The sequence below is a fragment of the Anopheles funestus genome, chromosome 3RL, assembly GCF_943734845.2.
Source record: "Anopheles funestus chromosome 3RL, idAnoFuneDA-416_04, whole genome shotgun sequence".
Classification (NCBI taxonomy): Eukaryota; Metazoa; Arthropoda; class Insecta; order Diptera; family Culicidae; genus Anopheles; species Anopheles funestus.
In genome coordinates, this window is record NC_064599.1 from 63,831,069 (window position 1) to 63,849,270 (window position 18,202).

At 46.1% G+C, this 18,202-nt stretch overlaps 1 protein-coding gene across 9 annotated transcripts in view; it reads left to right on the top strand.

Moving 5' to 3' along the window:
* LOC125766872 (focal adhesion kinase 1) overlaps window positions 1-18,202 on the top strand; it is an 82,836-nt gene that overhangs the window by 60,469 nt on the left and 4,165 nt on the right. For 3 of the 9 annotated variants that reach the window (XM_049432940.1, XM_049432941.1, XM_049432939.1), the window contains exons 3-11: window positions 10,339-10,622; window positions 11,926-13,764; window positions 13,842-13,974; window positions 14,466-14,598; window positions 14,747-14,888; window positions 14,959-15,163; window positions 15,244-15,377; window positions 15,468-15,598; window positions 16,334-17,749. In XM_049432940.1, the coding sequence (XP_049288897.1) occupies window positions 10,562-10,622; window positions 11,926-13,764; window positions 13,842-13,974; window positions 14,466-14,598; window positions 14,747-14,888; window positions 14,959-15,163; window positions 15,244-15,377; window positions 15,468-15,598; window positions 16,334-17,749 (4,194 nt within the window). In that variant the 5' untranslated portion in view covers window positions 10,339-10,561. Of the gene's footprint in view, window positions 1-953; window positions 6,592-10,338; window positions 10,623-11,925; window positions 13,765-13,841; window positions 13,975-14,465; window positions 14,599-14,746; window positions 14,889-14,958; window positions 15,164-15,243; window positions 15,378-15,467; window positions 15,599-16,333; window positions 17,750-18,202 lie in introns of those variants that run through there. The other 6 variants (XM_049432937.1, XM_049432934.1, XM_049432933.1 and 3 more) reach the window with 6 other exon arrangements.

An 18,202-nucleotide genomic window follows, 5' to 3' on the forward strand; every position in this document is an offset into this window, starting at 1 on the left:
AAATGTGACAACTTCACCCCGAAGGCCACAGGCAGCTCCAAACTTTGTGGAGCTATTATCAATTTGACGTTCCGTAAGGTGGCGACGTCGGGGTAGAAACATTTTCCTGTCAGGGTTCATCCAGCTGCGCATTGAAGCTGGTGGTTTCGTCTGTAAAGTACCGAATGTGTCGGCTTTTCGGGTCCAGCACAATCAGCAATTAGTTGAAGCTGATCCACCCCGCTTAGATCCTGCCGCCACAGGAATGTATTGCACTCGCTCTTCGACCACGGGTGGTCAAGTTTAATTGTGAGCAGCTAATCAAATATTGTGATGTGATTTTGTACATTTGTGCGAAAGTTTGAACTTTTCGATGAACTCACTTCGTGTGTATATTATATTAAAGTCGCGACATGATTGTGCACAAATTTGAAATGATGTTGTGTAATATGTACCTCTGCCTTCTTTATTCTTCCTGAGCAATGAAGCGCTTTGCCTGTTTTGATTATTTCATTCATAAAAATATCTTGCTATTTTCGTTCCTTTTGAAGTCGATGTAAGTCTCTGTAATCTCCACATTGGTAATAGCTTTATTTCTTCCTTATTACGCACACAGGCACGAAAAGCGTCTACATACACGGATACGTGGATTGTGCACGGTGTTCCGACCGAGTGAAGTTCGTCGTCTGGAAGTTGGGTTTATCAATATTTGAATAATCCTTAATGGAATCTACTTAACTGCACTTTCCACTTACCGTTATTAAAATGTGTCGTAAATAAGGATATGCGAGAACGATCGGTCAGACAAGGTCCCTGACGTGTGTGCGTCGTACTCCACGGCGGGGATAAAACATTCCACACAACCTGTTCGGGAGAAGGAACCATAATCGAGCACAAGGTCGGTCTTACACTTTGTTGTTCGTACTGTTGCTGTTTTTTTCTCCTTCACCCAATACATTACATACACCATTGTGACCTAGAGCAGTTCGACATTGGCATGGTATCGATTGGTCTGCACAAGTAAACCGGAACGGATAGACGATTCTCAATCACTTTCTTTGTTAAAAGTGATAGGATTTCCTATCAGCTTTGAAAAGCTGCAAGAGGACATCTTCATGTTTAACATGGTAATGCATTTTAATAGCTTTTTTTCCGCTACCAAGACTAATTGCGACCAATCGTGTAGAGTTGGCTTTGTACCGCGACTAGGGTCGGGCAAGAATGATAAGAATAGGTCACGGAACCCGGACAATAAGACCTATTGCCACCCTGTAAGTGAGGATAGATTCCTAACAGCAGGGGAGGTCTAGCGTCGTTGCCACCATCAACCTGGAAGGTTTTGTAGAATGACAACATTCCTTGTCGCGTTTAGCTTTGAAGCTGATAAGCGACAGCATGTAAAATGCCAAATCGCCCATGTTGTCTTTGACATGACTTTGTCAAAGGGTAACGCAAAATAATACTGTTTACCGCTACATAACGATGTTTGGTATACAATCGGGCATAAAGAATTATTGTCTATATAACAAACAATCCTGAGGTCAATGTCACGAAAACAACGCATTTTACTGAGACAAAGAAACTCTGGAATTCTACTGCACTAAAGGTGTTGATCTTTAACAGATTTGCATTTGTTCAGAAATGCATGAGAATTCTCGTCGGTCAAACACGTTCAAAAATCGTTCGATTTGTAACAATTTTATACATCGTTAAAATCGACACACTCAACCGGTACATCTTGCCAACCAATGCATGCTCCAAACATGTTCGTTCAGCATTCGATTGGCGGGACTTGTTGGCACCGGACTTATCACTGGAGGGAGACAAAACCTGTCATTTCACGAGATGGTCATCTTGGCCAGCACGGTTGAACTCATGTCATCCGTCGAAGCTGCCATCAAACTCCCCCCCTGGGGGAGGAGAAGGTTATGAGTAATTTTGATTGCCTTTTTCCTGCTCTCCTCGGAACTGGAGAACCAGTTTCTTGTGATGCCCACTTTTGACGTAAGCTTGTGAGGTTTTTTGGCGAATTTTATTTTTATTCTTTTTGTGTTGTGAAGGCATTTTGGTGGTTGGATACACACGGGCGGACGGGCCGAAAGGTGCCGAATGTTTTTTCAAGACACGCGAAACTTCGAATGAACTCACCACACCCCACCGGAGATGGAGTTAGCAAACACAAGCCATCTTATTGCGACGGGTTGTGCAAAAAAAAATAAAAAAAAACGGGGGGTGGTTGTTCCTTCGGGCGCGCGAAAGAAACCTAAGTAGATCAATCATAATTATTGAATTTGTTTTCTTCGACTCCTTTACCTTTCGTCGTTTGCACGTTACAAAACTTGTTAATTTGCCACTAGTGTAATCCTTTCTCATTATTCATTTCTAGAGGCAGTAGAAAAATATAATTCATAACAAGTTTTGAGGCGACATGTTTCTAATTAGCGAACTCGAGTTAAAATTGTCTGGATCTTAGCCCAGCGTAGGCCATCCATCTCTTGCCTATCAGCCTGATTTTGCAGTCTCCAAAGTGCACAAAGATCCACATGGAAAATAAATGTTACGATAAAACATTGCAACTCAAAATGGCACCGCTGAAATCTGGAATCCATCCATGTTCGTAGCATATGGTAATGGTTATTATAGTCCCTCCCGACGGTTTATTTTATTAATAGACGTATATCTCGAGATCGAGGTGTATGATTGATTTTTTTTGTTAGTTTATTATTCTTTTTAGAAGCAACTTTATATCGCTTCATCGCGTACTGGTCTCCACTCTTGACCGAGTCACCGTGCACATTGACCGGCTCAAGTAGCGTAAGCTGTGGCTCAAGATGAAGGCAAATATTTACCGACCGTATCATCCTTACCGCCATACGTTCAGGTGATGCTTACCGCTTTACGGTACAACCGTAGATAGAATGACTTAATGGCAAATATGTAACATTCCTGACTACGCTTCGGAATTCCAGCTGTAACCGTCGGTTTGCATCCATTTGCCTGCAGGGTCTTTGCACATTTTAATGTACCTTTTTATTGGTGAACTGCAGTGAAAAATCCCTCTACGCAACTTTATGCTTGTTGGCGTGCAGCACAAGTAATGAGCAAATGTAGTAAAATTATGCATTAAATTAAAAACTAATTTGAGATCAGGTTATGGAATGCTTCGGGTCACCGAAAGAGGTGCGGGTTTTTGCAATACGGCGATTGCTAGATCTGCTCCAGTTAATGACGCAAAGGTAGAGCCTGGTTACTGGGAATCAGCATTCAAGTACCGCCAACGTAATGGAGAATTGTTTCCATTCAACTACTCTGCTGAATGAATGGTAGTTCCACTACTGTGAACTGTGTTTAGCGTGTTAGTCATGGACCGGGACCCGAAAGCATAACCTAGAATATCTCCATTCTATTGTGTTTCGATGCTTTGGTTTCGACATATCGAGTTGTATTCATCCCACAGCCAATAGCAGGGGCGTTTTACCATAATCGGTCGGTTAGCCAGTGTGACAGAGTGGAATTAGCTATTTTCGAGTATCCAAGACGTACGCCTGGGGTTTATTTTACGCTACAGCAGAGCTTGGTCGTTAAATTGTTCGGCGTACCTCGAATCCTGTTCGATCGTGTTTCAATGGTAAACGTTTTGTGTGGGTGTCTTCAAACACCTTGGAGGCATAGTGGCAGATATTCCTACCAGTTCCATCTAGACACCTTCTGCGAGAGGAATCATATGTTAAGAGCGATTCGAGAATTTACAAAACAATCAAATGGTGAATATTTTGTAAAGTGACAGTCTTAGATTAATGTTACCAAAACTAAACATCTTAAGGCGAATGTGTGAGAGGCGTGTATTTTGATAATGAAACGAATGTTTGAATAATGGGCCCAATCATCGATATCAATCCAGCCTTAATGGCATTCTGAATTCCTGCATATTCCGAGAAATCTTCAGCTGAATCTGACTGGACTGAGCTAGTGAACACACTTGGTTGATAGTAGTTGATTGTGTTAATCTTTTCTACAACGTAAAATAGTGATTCCCTCATCCAACAACTCTAGAAATGGTATAAATCTTTCTATACGTATGATTTCACCAGTTGCCGGTACTTGTTCAACAAGACGTCATGTGCTTCCGTCCGTTCGTCCATTAATCATAAGCAGTGTGTATGTGTACTCGTAGAGTGTGGGCTCCATGTATCACCGTTGGTAAAGAAGATTAAATCATCACCCAACAAAACCAAACGAGTGGAAGTGAAGCCTCGCCAACAACAAACCCAAGTTTGAAGTGTTCTCGCCGTAAAGCATATTGTTAAAAGTGAAAGTACTAAGAATAAGAAACGCTCTGTGATATCCGATCTTCAACGATATGTGTGTCGCGCTGTGAACAGTCTACGCCACGATGAATGCTCGGGATACCAGTGGGACAGTGTTCAGCAATCCTATGGCACTGCATCTTCAGCATCATAATTTAGCCCGCTCACGAGAATCAAGCAACGGTGCGGGAGAGACACATAAGGGGCCAAGAATATCACCTCACAATCCATCCATCATGGGTCAAAGAAACGGAGAAAATGGTGTCAAGCATTCGACACCCACGGAAACGGAAGTGGGAACGGTCGGTGGTGTAGTGATGCGTAATCGTGTGATCGATTTGGACAAGAATCGCATCAAGTGCAATCGGAACCGGATCTGGTCAAGGCCCGCTAGTTTCTTGAGTTTCTTCAAACAATCTCTTGGTTCGTCAAACGGTGCGACAGCAACAGGTGGAGGAAGTTCGTCGAATAACACTCAAAATACTCATAAATATCCGAGGAGTAATGTGGCTGCTTCGAATAAAGTTCCGCACGTCCAGTCCAACGTAATATCGTACGGTGAATCGACAGTGGACAGTACTGATACGAAGGCAACACCGTCCGCAGCTGGCGGACAGCGGCTAGATCTGAACATGATCCGCAAGCTGGAAGAGGAAATTTATAAACGAGGTCGCGAGCAACAGCCCGATGCGGAGGTGAAAGATTTTCACGAGTTTTATTTCAACAATCGAAGACATTCAGGCGGTGAGCGGAAGACATTTTCCAGCGACACATCCGCCTTCAATGGTGACAATCATCGGGCGGTTCTGCTCGTAGATCCAAACGCTCTTGAACCGATACTGTTGAAGCGCCCACTCAGTACAGATGAAACGAGACTGATGATGAGCGATGAGGCAGCGGACGGCAATGCGGGCAAAGATGCAGACCAACCGGTGTTGCATCATCATGGAGGAGGTAACAAATCGATCATCATTGTCGATAACTCCGAGTACTATCCGGTGTTAATGCGGTACGACATCAACGCGGAGCAGATCGACCGGCAGCAGCAACAGCAGCAGCAGTACCGTCGCAATAGGACAGAAATGCTTAAAATAGACACTGAAGCACCTCCCGTGGCCCAGCACAAGAGCTCATCACCCGGCACTGTTGCGCCAATCAAGCGTCCGTCTGGGACGGACATCGTAACGTCACCGACCGCTGGGGGTTTCCCCATGAAAAGCGACGAAAAGATGTCATCGTTTACCTCCTCACTGTCGTCCACTTTAAGCGGAGCGACATCATCGAGCGTAGAGCTACCGACGACACCTCCCATCCGGAGAGAGTCTTCCGAACAGAACGGCGGCACCATTCCAAAGCATCGTCCCCCGCTGATGGTACCTTTCGTTCCGATACCTGCCAGTACGGGTGGCAGCGGTGGTCGAGGGAAGAAACAGCTGCAACAGCGGACAGCGAATCTATTCCAACGCTTTCTTCAGCACCGCCGCAGTCTTAACCTTTCGGTGCGTCGTAAACGATTCCGACCTACGCACGAATGTGCTCATTTCAAGAACACGGAAGTCCCACTAGGAAGAGCACACTGGGCGGATGTCATCCTCGGTAGTTCGGCCAGTAGCAATGCCCGGTCCTCCGGTAACAAGATGAAATTTGAGTATCTCAAACGTATGGCCCGGTACGACTGTGAAGCTGGAAACGAACGGCACGCTAGTGGTCGGACAAGCGGATCTACGCGCCGTCGTACGGTGAGTGAACCCGATCTGGTGTCACGACAGAACTGGAAAAGCGATGGCTTTGTTCAGCATCTGCAGCATCACCAACATCGAACGCTGTACTGGAGCACCGGTGATTTGGGCAGTCTTGGCCGAATGATGGAGTTGGGGAAGAACTTTGAAAACATATTCGACAGTACTAGCGACAACCTTTCCGCCCGACTGTCGGCCGCTGTGATTTCCAGTTCTAGTTCCTCCTCGGTACCGCTATCGGGTTCGGGTTCACTTTCTTCCTCTACAACTGCTTCCTCCATGGGCAGCACCTCAAGTCAGCGATTGCTGCAACGTCGTCTAGCGGCTGCCTTAGTTAAGTCTACGCAACATCATCATCACCATAACCACAACAACAACAGCAAGCCTCCAATATCGTGTTCATCGAATGGAAATTCTGGTTCCTCGAATTCCTCCTCATCTCTGGCGGTATCGTCCGGTCCGCCCAATGGTGGCAACTTCCTGCGCAAAAAGTCCTCCTCCTTCCGGGGCGTACTCAGACGCTCAAACACCCCGGATGTGGTCAATACATGGGTATATCGCAAAAGGTAAAGAGTTGAAGTTGAAGTGGAAATGTAGGGGAATAGTGAGGGAATGAAAACTGGGTCGTTATGACATAACTAAACGAGGTTGACATAGTATATGTTCCTGCAAAAGAAAATTAATGTTTTCATTTCTCCAAACTTTATGGACTTTCGATGTTACTTCAATTCCCTTCGGGATTTTCAGCTGCTCGTATATATAGTACACTCCGAGCGTATCACAGTACCGTGTTAGCTTTCCACTTTCGTCACAAAAGTTGTCGGTCCACTTACCCAACTTTGCGACAGAACAATATTGCCTCATTTTTTCATGCTTCCTAAACACGAGTGTCCGGCCGGATTATTTTGGATGTCATTCTTTTCGTGAAAAGAAGCGGGAAACATCATTTTCATCACGCCTAGAGAGTTGACATACATATACAGCGTCTTGAGCTGTGTCGATCTGTAGAACTGCATCAGTACGTAGTAGCATTTGTCTTATGCTTGCAAGAGCAAGTCGCTATACAAAAGGGGCCCTTTTCTTGGCTCTCGTCGCAATTTGACAGGTTTATTTGTGAGTTCGTGTGTTGGCGTATCGTTTAGCCAAGTGGCAGATGGTAGAAATCAATTTCCAACCTCAAACCGAGATCAACTGATCGAGAGTGAGTTGAAGTTTGATCTCCCTTCTTTCGTAGCTGGTTAATCTCAATCGCGCGCGTTTTGAAACGAACCTTTGCGACGAGTCTTAAATAGCATATGTTACTGCGGAGAACTTGTGAAATGGGTCAAACATATATATTGCATCGCCTTCCTTTTGATGATTACTTTATTGCAATTCTAATGTGTACCAGGGATCCCCTAGTTCGTGTGACATCATGTTGAAGATGAGAATAATAATCCCACAGGTTATTATGTGCGCGTTGGCGAGGGTAAAATACGATTGGTAAAATAGGATAAATCGAGTCGATCATAAGAGAAAGTTCGTGGTGGGCAGAATTATGGGCTCAAAATGTCCATGTTGAAGAATATACAATGCAACCCGCACTTTAGACATCGTTTCTGGTCTTATCTCCTAATTTACTACGATCAACGATCTTTAAACATAAACTATAAATACAAATGAAATTCATAATGAAATATGAACACATTTACAGTCCATTTTACACAATAGGATTGAAGTTTTACTATCACTGAACGGGCCAAGATTAGTTCCCTCCTTTCGAAAACATTTTTGGCACGTAGAAAGCCTTCACATGCCACACGTAGATTGTTCGCGTGGCGGGCACTTCGGTTTTGCTGGTGGCGTCGACCGTACTCCCTCCAAACGATTGAATCCGCACACAGGTTCACCTACTCTTGGGTGCTGTCTACTGTCCGTTCACGATTGAAAAGGACAGCCAACTGCTCCGTTCAGATACTGAACGGACACCTTCAAGGAGCGTGTAAGCAAAATCAGGCAAAAAGAAAACAGATTGCACCGCCAACACGCCAAATTGAATTGATCCAAGCCACGGGTTTTCGGACCCTACCAAAGGTGACACCATTTCGAGGCCCTTCCCACGGGTCTGTCCAACTAGCAAAAAAAAAAAAATTAAACACCACAGTATGAAACAAAAAACCGCCAAACTAGCGAAAGAAGACTCGCTCGTGCATGCAAACATCGAGTGCTGCTACCGACACAGCGACACCGCCGCCAGATCAGACCAGAAGTCCGTAGGTATAGCGTCTCCCGTTAGTCGTCATATTGCTGCGTGCAGTGTTGATACACCTGGAGGAGACCCGTTTGTACGGTGGCCCACGGTGGCCCACGAACTTGCCGGACCGGTGTTGCAAAATATGGAGCTAATCAAGATCTGCTGCTTTGCATGGTGTACAGTCCGTGGGTTCGCCCAATTTCCGTTTCGCTTCCAACCGCAAATCACCAATCGACGTTCTGGTGCCAAATCCTAGTGCCCCTCGGTGTCACTTGTCCTTGCGGTTTGGATTGTGTACTTGTTGAAGCCTTAACGCATCGTGGACTTTGCCAACGCGTAGCGTCAAATTCGTGTGAAGATGATACGAAGCGTGATAAGCGTGCTTAGAAGGGAAGCTAATGCAATGTCTGAAAACGATCGCCATTGCATGACATTCCTGTTGACGTGATGGTGATAATGAGGCTCAAGGGAATACGATAAAGGTCAGGAATTTTCCAAACAAACGTGTGTTCCAAACGGACAGTCGGACACCTTGTCGTAGTATTATTTTTTTCGCCTACCTTGAGTACCTTGAGAGTCAAATTTCCCGGTAAGGTGCACACCTTGCACATGACACACTACACCTGCAAGAGCCACGAATTGACAAATCGACAGTCGAATGGAATGTTGGCTGAGATGCATCCAACTGCCATTTCATTTCCCTTGGACGAGTACGCATTTTTTCTTTCGTAAGACACACTGTGCAGTCTCCATCCCTGAGCTTATCGATAGCAATTAATCTCTTTCCAATGTCAGTATCTGATGCAACGAGAATTTCGGGAACTTTAGAATGTAGCGCATGGAATAAGTTTCATAGCAAACGTGTTGTTGGGTATTTACCTCGATGGTAAATAATAAACATCGCAATAGAAATATGATACCCCCTCCAGTGATACATGTATCTTGACATCCTCCACCAGGGAGTGGTATGCAGGAATACCAACACAATGTAGACAGTGTACTTGCCCTACTGGGGGACATTTGTTTGTTATTTCGACCCCAATCACACAATCCGGTGCACACGGCAAGATGCATTAGCAGTTATTTCCATTTTTCAACTGTATTTCGATGCACGGTTTGATAAAGTTAAAACCTCTGCTGGTATGGGTTCTGGCGTATTGGCATTATTGTGACCACCTGGGCCGTTTCACACGGAGATAGATTTATTGGTTACTGATCGGTGATCGTAGTGGTTCGATTAATTAATATTTATGACATTCTCTGGATTTCGGGCCGTTTATCCACCTTTGAAGGAACCCGTACACACAAGTCCTGTGCGAATGTTTGACTCACTTGGCCAACCATTCCGCTTTTTTAAAAATGAATAAAATTACACCCTGGCACTGATATCCTCGATATCGCTGATTAGCCTTTTTTATCGAAAGCTTACCGTTCGCGAAATGAACCCCAAACCGGCCACTACTTAACTGCTGGCTCGCGTAGTGGCGTGAAATTTGATCATACGCTTTGAGGTTCTACAGCCGATCATTCCGGCACGCGGACGATACGTAATGATCAAAACGAAACCTTTTGTATACGATCGTTGATTCGCACCCTGAAACGGCAATTAGTGTCCAATCAATGGTACGGACGTTTTATTGGACCCGTGGTAAAATATTCCCTTTTTGGCACATTGAAACACCCTACGAAAGCTAAGCACGGCAACGTCGGTACACGAACCGCGTGGGAGGAGAGGTGATATTGCACTATGTTAACCTTGTACTGTTCTGTGCGACGACCCAGCGGTCTGTGTTTCTTATCGTGCAACGCCCGTATATTGCTCCCGGTTGCACTGTAAATTGGCTGCGCGAGTTAATAAGCGACTCAATCCAATATGGTGTCCGGAAGTTTTTTTTTGTCGTTGATGAATTTCTGCCAAAGGAAAGACAAGCGACGAGAAGGTATAATGTTTCGATCGTTTCCAGCGTGTCTGATTAGATTAGGTTATAATTATCTACTCAACGGGATATTAGCAATTTTGAAAGATTTATCTATATAATGAGTGCTAACATTTCTATTTCATTTCCTCTCTTCGAAACAGCTACGATGGCTCTGGAAACGGTTTAGGAGAGCCCCCGTATCACCGGGGGCACGGTAGTCCACACGCTTCGCCATCGCGGTACTCCTACAACAACACTGCCAAAAGCCCACTGCAGCATTGGCGTACGTCTAGTGCCGGTGCGTCCGACTTCAAACGCAACTCACGTCTTCGCAGTTCCGCGAACGCGGCCGTTCCCGGTGTGACCGGACAACATCATCACAACATGGTCGATCTGAATGTACCCCGTGGCCATTCGCCACACTTCAGTCCATCCCGACAGACGAGTAAGTAGAAACGATAAAATGGAAGTTGCACGCAAGAGGAGTAGAACGATGTGTGCGAAAACGATTGCAAATTCATCCTGATTAGTTCACAATGCATATGACCATCGTAGAGCCAACTCAAAGAATGACTAGAAACGCGAGCAACATTGCAAAATCTTTGGCTGTGATTAGATCGAAGAGACTTAACTTTGTAATTCTGACAACTTAAATGCGCTAACGATTTTTGTGGTTTGAAATCGCTCGAAGAAGAGTGATTTTATTTTATTATAAACAACTTTCAAGTTTGTCAATGAAAACTGTAAGGCTGTTGATGTTAATTTACGACCATTAAACAATTAACTGATAAAATGTTAAACGGTAACCAGCGAGCATCTACCACACCCTATTAAATATTTATAGGCACAACAATTAAAAGCTTCAATTCCCCTGCTCGATGATTATAATACTCCATGGAATTTTATATTGAAGGAAGCACTTAAAAACTTGAACGTAACGTATTAAATAGTTGTCCGCTTATCCACTTTTATCATCTATCGCAGTGAAAACTTTCATTAACAACACCTGACAAGTGTTTTCACGCACGATTCGAAGCTTACGGTACAGGTACAGCCCGCCACTGGAGCATTGGAAGGAAGCGTAATTAAGTGCGTACCACCAGCGCGTTCCCATTTTTTTCATCCTCTTCCACTGCTCTGGTTTATGGTGTGTGGAGCCTGCGATAAATGTTAGATAAACCCACCGACGGCTAATTTGTTTCATTCGCAAAAGTTAATGCGCCTTGTGTGTGCTCCAAGGTTCACCTCTTGGTGAACCACACACCCATGCATCATGTCGGCTGGTCGACGCTGTTCGCTTCGACAAGATCGACGGGAGCTTGGTGGCTCCCTGGGTTTCCGCCTCTGCACGCTTTTGCATCATGTGCACCGTTGTCATTGCAAGAGCGCTTGGCGAAGTAATTAATCTTACGGGCAAGCCTGATCTTTTGCGAGTCTGCAGGTAGCAGACTGATGCAGACGCATTGCATATTTCATTCGAGCGCAAAGTTGCCCGCCAACCGCCCAAGTCTGCAACACGGCTAGTTCCCAGTGCCAACCATTCACCACCGCGCGATGGTGCAGGGATGGGGAGTTCATTTTTCATTCTCAAGTTGCATCGAGCGGACAGCAAACAGCAAACAAACAACGTCCTCCCGCTGATTTCGATTCGCTTGTTGTGGCTATTTGTATGGCACGGCGCAACCGATTGTCGCCCGTCGAACGATTATTAATACTGCGGTTTTTTTTCTCTTTGCCTCGTTTTACAGCACAAACCGGCGACACGCAAACGCTGCACGTCTACCTGCCGAACCATGGCTTCCGGATGATTCGCTTCGACGAAGCATCGGATGTGCGGCAAATTATCAACATCATCGTCGGATGGTTGTCGCCCGGCCAAAAGCCAAACCCGCAGAGCTATGCGCTACGGCTCCGCCACATGCTTACCAAAGAGGTCCTCTGGATGCCACCGGACACGTCGATGTCACAGGTGATGGCCCACATCTTTAACCCATCGTGCAGCAATGCCGATTGCCCGAACGTGGACAAAAGCACGATCGCGAAGCGTATGCAGCAGAAGACGAGCGGTGCGGTCGGACATGCGAACAGCGTGTGGAAGGCGGAACTGCGCGTCCGCTACATACCGAAAAACTTGAAGGAGCTGTACGAGCGCGATCGCACCACGTGTCACTTTTACTTCGATCAGGTCAAGCAGGACTACATCCAGTCGAACGTGCCGAACATTGATCCGGAGATCGCGATTCAGCTGTGCTGCCTCGGTATACGGCACTACTACAAAGACACTAACCATACCTCGAACGACCGGAAGCAGCATCTCGACTACATCGAGAAGGAGATGGGCTTCGGCAACTTCATACCGAAATCTGTGATAGATACCATTAAACAGAAGAATCTGAAAAAGCAAATCCAGGCTGGCTACAAGAAGGTGTACAGCTACAGCGAGATGGAGTACATGCTCAAGTTTTTCGATCTCCTTCGCACACAGTACACCTTCGACCAGGAACAGTTTAACGTGCAGCTGAGCAGCAGCTGGAACATCCGTGTCGATCTCATCATCGGACCACACGTCGGTATCTCGTACTCGGTTAACCCGCAAGCGCCACCGACAAAGGTAACCGATTTCGAGAGTATCGAGCGCATCACTACCAGTATTCTGCCGACGTCACTCACTAAAAGTGATCACCAAGGGCTCTCGGGAAGTGGTAAAGGTTTGAAGGGGAAAGATCAACCTGATTTGACGAGCTCCTGTGGAAGTAACTCGTCAACCGGTGATGGTGACAAGAGCAAGAAAGACGGTAAGAAAGGTTCGTCCACTAGTTCCGCTAGCAGTCAGTGTGCGTGCGGAGATATTAAAACTCAGCTTCGTATCCGTGTTAGCGGCAACAGTGAGGATCTGGCGATCACATGTGATGGCATTAAGACTTCCGAAAGTATAGCCGATCTAGTCGATGGTTACTGTAGATTATTTAACAATAACGATAACAGTCTGTGGGATCGTACTGTTGTATCAAAGGTGGGAGGTGTAGGTTCTGCCACACCTCCAACCAGTAACAGTGCGACGAATTCGCTTGAAAAGAGCCAGCTCAAGAAAAGTCTCACAGAGTCGCAGACATCTTCCTGCGATCGGCACGGCTCACGATCGTCTAGTGCGGATCGTCTCAATGGTGGCAACAATGAGCAATCCGATATGAGCACCTCAAGTCTGCAAGGTGGTAGCCAGCAGCAGCCACCAAAACCAACTCTCAACGAGGATTACGCGGAGCTTGGAATGTGTGATGAGGAGGGTGACTACTCTACACCGGCCGCACGCGATTACGAGCTCGATCGGTCGCAAATAACGCTCAACGAGATTATCGGTGTGGGTCAGTTCGGGGATGTGCACATCGGCACCTGCCGGTTGCCTAACAAATCCACCTTAGTTAGCAAGCTGAATCAATCGCTGACGTCCGAGTTCGACGAGTACTCACAGATGGTGATGGATAATGGTAATGCGGACGCGCAGAAGACTGGTATCATTCAGGTGGCGGTGAAGACGTGCAAACCGGATGCAGACACAACCACGTCCGAGAAGTTCCTGCAAGAAGCATGTAAGTTATAGTACCCTATTCCCCAGGCGAATCTTTACATGATTATTTAATGTATTTTACTATTTTTATTATTTTAGATATTATGAAGAAATTTGAGCATCCCCACATTATCAAGCTGATCGGTATATCCAGTGGCCCGCCGATTTGGATCGTCATGGAGTTGGCCCGTCACGGGGAACTGCGAGCGTATTTAAAGAAGAATGGTCCCAAGTGAGTTTCTCTTTTTCATCAAATTGTGTTTTAAGAGTAGAATTTAGTCTACTTTTTTTTGCCTTTTTTTGTTTTCGCGCCTTCTTTGGGTGATGTTTTTTCTCCGACATTCTCCGAAACCTTGGAAGGAAGTTCCTTTGGAAGTTTGGAAGTTGGTATCGGTGTGTTGAGAAATCCAACTGGTCCAGCTTGATGAATGCGATATCGCATCTTTTGACCAGCAACTGGTAGTGGTACATGGTTGATTCGACTGCGCAAAAACGTATTTCCACGCAATCCCGTCAAGTTTTCAAACTGTTCTCCATATCCCCAAACGCAAACTTCCATTGGTTCTTGCTTCAATTTTCGTTTAGGTTTAAACGAAGTATTGCTATTCGAATGTGGTCCGGCTATTAATTTTTCAACGTAAAAGCAACAGCTATCTTCAGGATAATACCGTTGAGCCATTGTAATGCACTAATCCGTACGGGTATTGTTCCAATACTTTACAGACTTAAGCTTGGTACACTGCTGCTCTACTCCTACCAACTATCGACGGCGCTCAGTTATCTGGAATCGAAGAAATTCGTACACCGTGATATTGCCGCCCGCAACGTTCTGGTCAGCTCTCCCACTTGTATAAAGGTAAGTTTCGTAGGATTCACTTAAAAATTTTGATAACTCCCAAATTTAGATGTGTTTGCCTGAAATGTTAAACCAAAATGAAGCAATTTCTGGAATTTAATTCAATGGTTACCTTGATTGTTTTGTCTCTTCTTTTTTCTTTGTTCAGCTTGCCGATTTTGGACTATCAAGATGGGTTGAAGATCAATCGTACTACACTTCCACCAAAGGTATGCTTCCGATCAAGTGGATGGCACCGGAATCGATAAACTTTCGCCGTTTTACAACCGCTAGCGATGTGTGGATGTTTGGTAAGTGGTTTGGTAATGGTTTAATTCTGTTTAGAATCACTTTTTCTAAATTTATCTTTTTCTATTTTAGGTGTTTGCACGTGGGAAATACTCATGCTTGGCATAAAACCATTCCAAGGTGTTAAGAATTGTGATGTTATCGGCAAGCTGGAGAACGGTGAACGTCTTCCACTGCCGCCGAACTGTCCGCCTCGGCTTTATTCGCTGATGTCACAGTGCTGGTCGCTGGAACCGCTAAAAAGGCCCAACTTTAAAAGCGTCAAGGAAACACTCTAGTGAGTAATCGTAGTTTGGATGCAAGTTTTAGGCAGAAGGAATTAGATTATTAATGTTTGTGTTGCATTTTTTTTTGCAGTGAAATTCTGATGGAAGAACGACATAGCGATTGTGAAACGATGCGTCGGGAGAATCGACGTGTAGCAGCGATGTCTTGGGGTGCTGGAGATGATATGGCACCACCCAAGCCTGCTCGAGGACCTACAATGGGCGGTAAGTTGACAACAAATCATTCTTTTGAAACCCCTCTTGGTACGTTTTAGTGCAACCAAAACTAAGCATATCTCGTTCGTATCATTGCAGGCGACGGTCCCCTTGTGCCGGGTGCACCCCAAACGTACATCGTTGCCCGCGATCCAACCGTGCTGGCAGCACTGATGCGCGAAAACGAGCAGCGGGGCATCAATCCGTCGTCCTACACGACACCGGCCTCGGTATTTAACACACTAGCCGTAGACTTAGATCCTAACGCACCACCAAATAATACTGATAACCAAATTGCCAAAGAGATCGCTGTCGCTAACCTACCGTTGAAAACCGTCCCCCTACCCGTGACCGAATTGCATAAGCTAGATCCTACCATCGACGAAGCGACCGCCACCGCCGCAGCCGCTGCTACTGATGGGGCAACGGAATCGTTACCATCGCAGCAGCAGCAAACGGGTGGTCCGTTCGAAGAATGCAACCAAAACCCGTACGGCGGTGGTGGAGGTGACGCATCCGGTGCGGATGTTGGTGGTGGTAGCACCATCGAGATGCTTCAACCAAAGAACACAGACACGCTGGAACGCTATAAAAATCCTCAAGATATACTTGTACTGTCCGCTAATAATAACATCATTCATTCCATGTCGCAAAGTTCATCCTTCGCCCATGTCCACAATCCCCTCCCACAGTCCGGTTCCCAAATGCTGTCCTCCACCGCTCTCGCGTCCACCCATGCAAATCCATCCGCCGCCGGTTCCATTCATCAGACCCATCCGGGTGCGTCCGGGGTCGGGTATCCCGTACCGTGCGAAATCATCAACGCACTCACCCAGCAAACCCACTCGATCGAACCGACCTACAAAGCCATCCAGCAAAGCAAAGCCACCGGTGGTGGCGCACTGCAGGCAAACCTAAATCCACAACTGATGAACAATAATTTCATGCATTCAAACGCTCAACAGCAGCAACAGCAGCACCAAACGCAACAACCGTACTACCCGCAGGGTAATTCGATCGTGACCTATCAGCAGTATCATGCGCAGCAGCAACAGCAACAGGTCCTTGCCGCTGAATACTATCAACATCAACAGCATCAACAACATCAACAGCAGCAACAGTATGTTATGCAGCAATCTCAGCCACAACAAGTGGCCGGCAATTATATTGCGTACAGTGGTTCACCGGTGCAGAATATTCCGCCCAGTGGCGCACAGGCATATTCGCAGCAAGCAGCATTCGTCAAATCACCCCAGCAGGAAGATCAACCCGGTGGTGCCAAGTCACGCAGTCTCGAGCGAAACGTTGGACAAAACATAGTGTCCGCGTATGCGGCACGCATCAACTCGCTGGAACGAACGCGCCAGATGAGCATGGAGTACGGTAGCACCGTGAAGGCGATGCGTTCCAACTCGCTGACTAGACAGTACAGTGGTGGTAACCAGTCGGATCTTTACCCAGGCGTTGGGCATGGTGTACGCTCGTCCAGCCTGGAACGAGGCGCCCAGATGGTGAACGCTTCCAGTGTCGGCGGCAATGGTGCAGGAGGCTTTATGAATCGTATGGGTAGCCTCGAGCGCAATTCACAGTCACCATCCCAATCGATCTTTCTCAACTCGATGAAGGGTGGCAGTTTGGAGCGGAACCAGTCGGCGGCAATAGTGAACGATATGATGAACAGCAAGATTGCCTACAAGGGTGGAAGTCTGGAGCGCAACCAGCACATACTGCTGACCCGTTCCGGATCGGCAGTTGGAAGTTTGGAGCGCAATATGCCCTTCCAGAACTATCGCAGCCCGGTCGCGGCTGCACCGAAAGAGCAGGAACCGTTCCAGGAGGAAATTTACGACTTTGGCGGAGTGAATGTAAAATCTTGCGCCTCGATCGCGCTGAAGAAGAGTGTCGAGAAAGGAATGCTACCGCCGAGTTCGTTGGCCGTCTCGCCCGGTGTGCCTCCAAATGCTGGTGCCAATTTTGCCCTGCCGCCACCATACAGTTCGGCCAGCAAGCAACAACAGGCGGCTGCCAATCAACAGCAGCAACAACTGCAAGGTACACCACAGCGAGCTATCTGGGGCGGTTCGACCGGTGGTAATGTTGGAATGCATCAGCAACTGTACATGCAACAGTCACAACAGGTACAGCCGGGAATGGGTGCAGGACCGATTGGACCGATCATCGGGATTGCTTCCTCCCAGCAGGTTCAGATACCGATGAAGATCTCCCACAGCCAACCGGTACAGGCTCATCAGGTGCAACCGGTACAAGCACAAACGGTACAGCAGCTAGCACCATCGTTAGTGCAATCGGTTCAACAACAGCAACATCAACAAATGATCGATCATCAACAACAACAGCAACAACAACAACAACCAGCGCAGGTGTCTAGGATTTGATTACTTTCCTCTGTTTGTCAATCATTACTCGTGGAATGACAAATGTGACAAATATTGCTAAAAATAGTTTTTTTCTTTTTTCGTTATTTTGTGGTTTTTTTACATCATTGGATTTTATCTTTTTTTTCTTCTGGAACCTCGTAATGCTTTCTCCATCACATCCTCTCATTTCCATGCGTTTTTTAATCTATCTCAATGTTGTCTATTTTTTTCGGTTTTTTCTAATGTTGTATTAACTCCTAGCGTTTTCTGTTTCTTTGTGTTGTTTGCGTTTCGATGGTAGCTAGTGCTGCCATATTGTTTTGTTACTCTCTTTTTTTACCTTCGCTCCAGTCTGTATGGTTTCCATTCTTACACACTTTTGTTACATGATAAGTTTTTTTTTCGACTTTCAAACTTATTAGCATGTGGGTTAGCGTTTTGTTTTTTTTTATTTAA